Here is a 9,001-nt window from a genome sequence, read left to right as displayed (position 1 = left end):
AATCATTCTCATGGCTCTTCTTTGAAAACCCTCCAATTTATCAATATCTTTCCTGAACTTGGACATTGGAACTGGATATGGTATATCAGTAATGGTTGCGCCGTTGCTGATATACCATGCAGAGGTAAAATAACCACTCTATTCCTACTCAAGATTCCATGTTATGGATCCAAGGCTCGTATTAGCATCTTTGGCCATAATCAGAGGGGTAGCCGTGTTAGCTACAGAGAGTCCTGTGGCACCTTTAAGACTAACAGATGTATTGGAGCACAAGCTTTTGTGGGTGAATGCCCACTTCATCGGATGCATAATGTTGCACTTAGAGCTCATGTTCAGTGATTATCCACCACAACCCCTAAATCTTTTTCAGAGTCACTGCTTCCCAGTACAGAGTTCCCCATCCCGTAAGTATGGCCTATATTCTTTGTTGGGTGGCCGACACATACCCACACACACTTCTGAGGAAATGTCAATTTTCACAGGATGATTCTGCCTACTTCTACGCTTAACAATAATTTTCACAGGTGCTTGCAAGACCCTGTTTACAAGTCATCAAGTCATGTTGGGGTGGAGGGAATTTGTGAAACATCATTACACTAACATATAGTTTTACAGGCCAACGGGTATTTCGATGTCACATGATGTTTTTCCAAAATGGTAGCATGTTGTATAGGTTTATCAGGACTTCCAAGTGCATCCTACCCAAAACACTCCCAAGAGCAGTAACACTGCAAAATGGGTCTGTGCTATCTGCCAATTATATTACAGGGGAGCTAGTGCTGTGTCCCTAATGCCACACCCCTCTTCTTTGGGTTGAACCCCCAGCTAATCTTCCCTCTTCTGTGCACCCCATATTCATCCTGCTGTGCTCCTCTCAATTGCACCCCCACACACACCAGATGACCCCCCTCAAACACATTCTCAGCCCCACTGCAGTCCCCATGTTGCAGTGCACCCTCATGGTACTGCCCGTGCCCCATATGCTCCAGTGCACCCCCACTGCAGTCCCCAAATCCTGGTGCACTCCTCATAGCAGTCCCCATATCCCAGTGGACCCTAATGCTAGTGCCCCTAGGGTGACCAGACAGCAAATGTGAAAAATATGGACGGGGGTGGGAGCTAATAGAAGCCTATATAAGAAAAGACCCAAAAATTGGGACTCTCCCTAAAAATCGGGATATCTGGTCACCCTAAGTAGCCCATATGCTCCAGTGCACCCCCACTGCAGTCCCCAAAGCATGGTGCACTCCTCATAGCAGTCCCCATCTCCTCCAGTGCACCATTAGCCGTTCCCAAACCCCGGTGCACCCCAACAGTGATCCCCACAACCCCCGGGCACCTCCACAGCAGTTCCCAACCCCCCGTGCACCCCAACAGTGATCCCCCCAGCCGTGCCCGACCCCCCGCGCCTCCAGTCCCATTCCCCAGCGCGCTCTGCACCCCGTGTCCCCGGCCCGGCGCGGCGCGGCGCGTGTTTCCCGCCGGCGGCCGTTCGGAGCGGTTTCCGGGCGGCGCTGGGAGGCGAGGGGCGGAGGTGAAGACGCTGCAGGCGCACGTGGGCCGGGGTCCCGGCGCTGCAGCGCGAGCGGGCAGTGAGTGGCCGGGGTCTGCAGGGCGGCGGGGCTGCCACTCCCGGGTGGGACTCGCTGGGGGTGCGGTGCCAGGCTGAGGCTGGCACTCCCTGGGGGGGACAGGTCTCTGTGGATGGGGTTGGCGTGGTACTCAGGGGCTGGCGAGCCCTGGCTATGGGGTGAGGGAGAGGTGTCATAGAAGGCTTATCTGTATGGAAACCACAGGGAAGTGATCACCCATAAACCATATTTCAAATCCAGAGTGTGTGGTGATCAAGGTTTTGCTCTCTAGGTGAATGCAAAGCAAACTGTCACTTGCTGTGTATTTCTGTAAACGCCTTATTATACACCGACTTCCCTGCAGACTAAGTGCAAAGCCCATGTTGTGTCTCTTCTGTGGATAAACAGAGACTGCCTGCATCCAGGCTTATTTCACCAATACCTTTTATAAGCATTAGCTGGTGTGGCAAACAAATTAAAAAATATATATCCCTATAACATATGATTTATGCATCTTATTGCCAGAAATGGTTGTTGCTTTCGAAGTGTGATTGATTTCTGATGACAGAATGGCTAAAATAAAGACCAGAGAGTCAAAAGCTTCAACAAGCATCCCCACCACTAAACCTGAGAATCTAAAAAAACAGCACAGGAACAACAAGAAGAAAGTATTGTGGAAAAACAAAGTCAAGCAGATCGGAAAGAAAAAACAAAAGGACACCAAAGTTGTGGGAGTGCTGCCCCCAAAAGCTCCTCAGGAGTTCTCCTCTAACTGGAAGACCCTGCAAGAGGTCAGTGACATCCAGGAGTTTAGTACCATGCCCCAGTGGGGTAACCCATAAACAGTTACGTTCTAGTGAAAATCTGCAAGGGGGATTGAGTGTTTGAGATCCCCACAGGTGTCAGTTCAGTGTGTTGTCTTTCTTTTGAATTGTAGACTTAGGTACTGTATATAAAGACATGACATGTTGAGGAGTGTTTTGGCTAAGAGGTCACAGCATGTTTTATGCAAATAAAGTTTGCTGTGAACTCTTGAAACAAAAAATGCTTTGCTGGTTCAGTAGTCAAATTACGGAATTATCCAGAAGTGGAAATAAGTATCTGAAATACCTTGGTCCATGGGGATCTAGTAAGTTTCATAGCCTCTTTCCTTCTGGTCTGATTTGAGAATTATAATAGTACGGTTATCAGTATTAACCTATTGTAGGCATGATTGAGGAAGAGGAGTGTGTAAGGAGACTCAAAGATTCAATTTGAAATTGACTGAAAACTGGAGTTTTCATTGTACAAGAAAAACTTGTCCAGTTCTTAATAATAGATAGGTGTCCATATCACTCAAATTGTTGGCATTTATTGGCCCCTTTCTCAGTAATGTCAGCAGAGAGATCAGTGACTTAATGGACCATGGAGAATGAACTATTCTTTCACCCCTTGAAATGGTGAGGCTCAGTATGGGGGGAATCTTGCATGACTATTGCCTACATTTGTACCTTATTGTAGGTACATGTAGAACTTCCAACTCCAGGGTTGGACATGCATGGAAATTGAGTAGTAAATTCACAAGAGAGAATGTAAATGCGGTGTTGGTGGGTTGGGGTGGGGTCGAGTGGGAAACTTCAAAGTTTAATGCTACAGTAAATTCTGTGGGGTTTCTTTGGGTCATATTAGCTGCTGAAACAAAAGGCCACCAGCTTGGATAAGTCCCTTCCTGTATCCCAAACATATTCCAAGAAGCACACGATCAAAAAGGGAAACGTCAAAGGAATTCCAGCTATAAATGGAGGTGGGAATATGGGAAAATTCAAATCTGTAAACAAGATGGACAGTGATCCTGCCAAAGTTTGTGTTCCTTTGGCTATCCCGAAATCAGAGAGAACTGCATCTGACAAGAATTCGAGTGATGGCAAGGGAAACAGAAAGGAGCACAAGAAAAGAAAAAATGGCAATGTTGAGAAGGAACAAGGTGACATAAAACATAAGAGGAGGAAAGCTGAAGAGCACACGGAGCAGCCACTAGCAGAGTGAGTATTTCAGGCCCCATGTTTACATATGTAGGTGGCTGTAACTATTCTAATTGCAGTTGATTAATTTTGATGCAACGCTGTGTTTTTCCTCAAAGGAGGAAGACCCTCTTTGTTCCTTATACCACCTCCCCTTAAAATGTCATGTCTTCCCTACTGTACAGGCTGTAAGTTATTGCAGCTATCTTCATGGACACTACATGGTTCCCCTTAGAGCAGAGGGTCCCAAACAGTGGGGCGCACACCCCACATGGGGGGGGGCATGACTGCAGCCCGGGCTAGCCCCCATGGGGACAGGGAGGGAACGAAACCCAGCTCTGCTCCTGCCCTGCCCTCAGCTGTGGCCCCAGCCTCAGCCCCGTTACCCCTGTCCGCATCAGGGGCACAGACATGGGGCGGGGGGCAAGGTACACTGCCTTCAAGGGTGTTAGGACCATTGCTTAATGACCAGAGGAGGCAGCTATTTGGCAATGCAAGATATTTTGCACTTTGCCAGTGCTTTGCCTCAATAACACTTCCTACTTTATCCACCCAGGGAATAAGAGACATGGGTTGAAAATGAAACCTGCATCTCATCTATTACAGTATAGATGTTTCTCTTCCCTTCCCACCTGAACGGACAGATTTCTGTACCATAGCCCTGTTTTGGAGGTGCCGGTTCATACAAACATCCCAAGTTATCATAAACTAAAAGGTTTAGGGAAAAGAAATCCACAAATCTTGGCCCTGGACATGAATGAAAAAAGAAAACCTGCAGTCTTGAAAGAACTCCACTGAAATGCTGAAGGAGAGGAAAAGCCTGGTGGAAGAGCACCTGGTGACCAGCAGATTTAGACCTGGGAACTAAGAAATCACTGGTAGCTGAAGGGGCAGAATGGACAGGGGAATAGATTGGTTGTGTGGCTGGACAGAAGGTCTGACACAGATACTTCTAATCTTATATCGTGTACCCTGAGGAACACAATATAAGATTACAGTAAAAATAATTCCACACTTTCCAGGCTAGCCATATGGGACAGACTAACCCAAGTCCTCTGATATTTGAGTAAAACTACGTGGTCTACAGCATCTGATTGTTGGACTAGTTGGCACTGATTTATACTAATTAGTTGACTCCTTGCTTTTATAAACAGGCTTAGCCAAACTGTCAAAGATAAACCGGCCTTTTAGACAGTACATTTTAAAAACCATGTTACATTGTAATTTTATCTTTGCCTGGCAGGGCCGACATCTGGTTTGATGGTGTAGATCCAGAGGATATTGAAGCAGCAATCGGACCTGAAGCAGCAAAAGTTGCTAGAAGAAATATGGGAATTGAAGAAGGCAAATCACCGCTATCTATGGAACAGGTGCTGGTTAAAGAAAAGGCTTTTGCAGGGTAGGTTGTATTTCTAACGTAAAGTGTATATACAGTATATAGAGGTGTCAGACATTTTCTCTTTCTTCCAATTGTGGCTTCCAAACACAAACAGAGTGTAAACTGATGTCTTCCTGAGTCTGCAAACAGACTGAAACTACTCTGAGATGTTAAGTGCCCCATTTGTTTTAACTGGTGGCTAACTTGTACATCTAGAAGTATATGATCACAGCAAAGGCTTTCTAACTCTGGTATCCTCTTTTAGGCTGACAAAAGCTGTAGCCATGGACTGTGAGATGGTGGGAGTGGGGCCCCAGGGTGAAGACAGCATCCTGGCTCGTGTATCTATGGTGAACCAATTTGGAAAGTGTATTTATGACAAATATGTCAAGCCTACAGAAAAAGTGACCGATTACAGGACAGCTGTTAGCGGCATACGGCCCAAGGACATAAAGAAAGGTGAGTGATCTTTCCTAGCACATTCCTTAAGAGAGAGGATCCAGTTGAACACCACAGAAACATCCCTGATTGAGTTACTGCTAAGCTATTTTTGGGCCTGTTTAATTCTATTTTTGTGTAGGAAATAAAACAAACAATCGCAATCTCAGCACAACCTAAAATATCTAAATGAAAGGGAACTCTACAATAGATCATGAATCAAAATACGTTTGACGCTTTCTTGCAGAGTGATCATTATTGCCCCTAGTGTAGTGTAACTTCTGTAATTATTGCCTACAAAAATGCAAGGGTGATCTTAGGCCAATAAGCAGAAGTCTGTTTCTCGATTGACTGCTATTTTTGTTCGCGTGTGTGCTTGTTCTGCCATCTTCGAGTCTGTAGTTATGAGCAAGCTGGGGATTACTGTGTACAAGAATTCTGCATTCTCCAATACCTTGGGTCCCAAGGAAGTGCCTGCCACATAAAATACTCCACTTCCTAATGCTGTCTCAAACTTGAGTTTTGTTTTGTCTCTTACTGAGAATGTGTTGCATTTTTAGGAGCGGAGTTTAAAAGTGTTCAGAAGGAGGTGGCTGACATCTTGAGAGGAAGGATTTTAGTGGGGCATGCTGTCCACAATGACTTAAAGGTACGTGGTTAGATATTTATTGCTTTGAAGCCCCCATCTTCAGTGACTGACTTGTCACCCCAGAATGTTAGCTGAAGCATCAGGTAAAACACCTCCCCTCTCTGGAACCATAGGTTCAGATTGCAGCTGGTCCACTCAGTCTTTTGTCATTCCAGAGTAGGTTAAAGTACAGCATCATTCAGCTATCCAATGACTGAGTCTTTCAGATGAGACCTTAGGATCTCCTGTTTTTATCTGCTCTTTATGGACATTAGGGCACTCATGGCACATTTTATATAGTTTTAACATTTCCTTCTAGTCTAGGAATCAGCAGGTTGCTCAAGTTATTTGCATATTTAGGGAAGGCCAAAGCACAGTCTGTGAAGTTCTTCAGTGAGGCCAGTGGCATCATTAATACAGAGACACTCGGCTACTTGCATCAGACTGGAGTATGCCGTGCTGGGGCATACAAGCTCCACAGGCAGCACCTCCCGAAGATGGCACCATCTGAGCCAGGTTACGCAAATTGGTTGGGGCTCTGACTGTGGCAATCGCACTTGTTCATGTTGTGAACGCCTTTGAATCGATGGGAGTGGTGCACTCCGCTGTATGAAGTATCCTGCTACTGCATTCTTTACAATGGAAATATTTTTCTTTCAGATCCTGTTTCTTGATCATCCTAAAAAGAAAATTCGGGACACACAAAGATACAAACCTTTCAGAAAGGAAGTCAAAGTAAGAAATGTGCAGAAAATAGTATCTTGATTCACTAACATTTAGTGCTAGTGGAAGGCAACAAGATCTAGAGGAATGATTCCCCCCTGCACATTTAGTCTCCAGTCCTGTATCTGCCACTGACTCTTTGTACGAGCTTGGGCAAGTCCCTTCACCTCTCTGCTTTAACCGTCTTTATGTAAAATGAGGGTATGTGACGCATTGCCATTTATGAAAGTTAGCTAGTTTAATGTATTTAGACATAGGTTTGGAAGGATTTGATTTTTTCAGTAAATAGCGGTAAACTTCGATTTCACTGGACAGACAAACTGAAAAAATATTTCCATCAATAACTGAAATTTACAGATAAGCAAAGGAAGAAAAATGCTATTTAAGAACTTTAGAGTTTGATTTAAGGATACAGCGGAGTCGTATCATAGGCGCATTTAACTTACGCGATTTTAACTATATGCGCTCGGCAAAACAAAACAAAAAAGAGAAAAATAACAAATTAATACTGTACCTGTTGTGCAGGCGATTCCACCCGCCATTCCACTCATTGAGCGTTTGACTATACGCGATTTTTGCCTTACGTGCTGTCTTTAGAACCTAACCCCCGTGTAAGATGCGACTCCCCTGTATTTACTTTGTATATTTTGACATGTGATAGTGACAATTTGTGTTTTAATGGTTATAAAGCTTTCACTTTTTTGAATCTCAACATGTATGGCCATTAAATAATTGTCTGATCCCCCATAATCTCCTGCAACTGTGAAAATTTAAATGTATACAAATTTTTAAAAAGCTTAAAATAAACATTGATTTTTATTACTAAAAATTATTTTTAAAAATTGAATTCTGCCAAACCTATTGTACAGTGTTTGGAATGTGTAAAGTCCTAAGTAACTTACTGCTAATCAAGATTACCAGTAATACCCATGCACAGCAAATTCATTGGCTTTCCCATTTCCTGGAACTCAAAATAGGAACGTGGGTCTTTCTATCATCTTTCTGGGAAGTCAAATAAGATAATATGGATCTATATATAGAAAATACTGGGTTCTTCTATTTTGTGATATTGTTAGCTCACCTTCCTGACTGGAAACATCTGTCACGCAAGATCCAAAGGTTTATCTTTGAAGTGACAGGTAATATTTTAAATTTCAAAACAAGACACCCAGTTTTTCCTTTCTCTCTCTCGCTAAAAGCTTAAAAAAGCCATGGTTGATGAGGCTATAGTCATATGTGCTGCTGTAAGTGATATCACTGTCTATGTCATTCTTATAATGCTGAAGGGATTTACAAGAGTGGAGGTTTGAATAGATCTCTCAGTAACCTGACAAATGACATCTGTCTCACCAATTCATCTGTAGAAACTTACACACACTATGGTTTAATGGGTATTCTTAAACTAAAACCTTACTGCAGGATTTAGCTTGAATAATTGTGTCCTTCATGCAACGGAGGAGATGCTATTTAATTTCATTGTTGGCGTAACAACTCTGATTCTCTTGTTTTTGCCTCTAGAGTGGACGTCCATCTCTAAAACTGCTTTGTGAGAAACTGCTGAATGTGAAAGTGCAGACATCGGAGCACTGTTCAGTACGTAAACCCGTGGGGAAAATGTATTTATGGGTGGATCAACAGTGCATTGGGCTTTAGGCTCTGGGACCCTAGAAGTATAACCTCATTGTCGTCTCTGTACTCATGAGATTTGGTAATCTTTACTCAGCATATCAATGTGCAATACCAGTCTGAGGAAAGCTTGTACCGTCCTTACCTGCTTCATACCAATAGCATTAATCACCTATTTTCATGAACATTAACCATATGGAAATTTCCCATCAGCTAAATTAAGTGTTCTCTTACATGAATTATTTCAGCATCAAGAGAAACATCAAGTGAAATTAAAAAGGTTTACTTTTCTTTGGGAAATGAAATGGATGCGAGGATGTGACTACCATTAACAATGATCCTACAGCAACGTACTGCTTTCTTTCTTTAACCTGCGGCTTGTTTCATTGTCTTCCAGATTCAGGATGCACAGGCAGCTATGAGACTATACACGCTAGTGAAAAAGCAGTGGGAAGCAGCTATCAAAGCCAAACCTAAACTGTAGAAAAATAAATTCTAAAACGTCAACTATTCTATCCTGTCATTTTCTGCTGTGCAGCATTTACTAGATTCAAATGGTGACTAGATTCCTATGACGTTGTATGATGGCTTTTTTCTCTTGCCAGTGGTATTATCCTTGAATCAGTCATGCATAATA

The 9,001-nt window shown here is 43.4% G+C and overlaps 2 protein-coding genes across 7 annotated transcripts in view; one reads left to right on the top strand and one right to left on the bottom strand.

Annotated features, from left to right (window-relative positions):
- The first annotated feature begins 1,502 nt into the window (after window positions 1–1,502).
- Window positions 1,503–8,871, top strand: REXO4 (REX4 homolog, 3'-5' exonuclease). 2 transcript variants are annotated; one of them, XM_034793779.1, is made up of 9 exons: window positions 1,503–1,592; window positions 2,097–2,362; window positions 3,240–3,592; window positions 4,815–4,970; window positions 5,215–5,408; window positions 5,948–6,036; window positions 6,676–6,750; window positions 8,257–8,331; window positions 8,762–8,871. In XM_034793779.1, the coding sequence occupies exons 2-9, from the start codon at window positions 2,141–2,143 to the stop codon at window positions 8,846–8,848; spliced, it is 1,251 nt and encodes a 416-aa protein (XP_034649670.1). In that variant the 5' UTR covers window positions 1,503–1,592; window positions 2,097–2,140; the 3' UTR covers window positions 8,849–8,871. The 2 variants fall into 2 exon arrangements, with proteins under 2 accessions (XP_034649670.1, XP_034649671.1); XM_034793780.1 differs by having other exon boundaries at window positions 1,560–1,636.
- Window positions 6,030–9,001, bottom strand: part of STKLD1 (serine/threonine kinase like domain containing 1) — a 25,491-nt gene continuing 22,519 nt past the window's right edge. For 3 of the 5 annotated variants that reach the window (XM_034793774.1, XM_034793775.1, XM_034793778.1), the window contains exon 19: window positions 6,030–6,694. In XM_034793774.1, the coding sequence (XP_034649665.1) occupies window positions 6,577–6,694 (118 nt within the window). In that variant the 3' untranslated portion in view covers window positions 6,030–6,576. The remainder of the gene's footprint in view (window positions 6,695–9,001) is intronic. The other 2 variants (XM_034793777.1, XM_034793776.1) reach the window with 2 other exon arrangements.

Source organism: Trachemys scripta, chromosome 17, assembly GCF_013100865.1.
Source record: "Trachemys scripta elegans isolate TJP31775 chromosome 17, CAS_Tse_1.0, whole genome shotgun sequence".
Classification (NCBI taxonomy): domain Eukaryota; kingdom Metazoa; phylum Chordata; order Testudines; family Emydidae; genus Trachemys; species Trachemys scripta.
The sequence above is the reverse complement of the archived record's forward strand: the minus strand, read 5'-3'. Positions and strand labels throughout refer to the sequence as shown.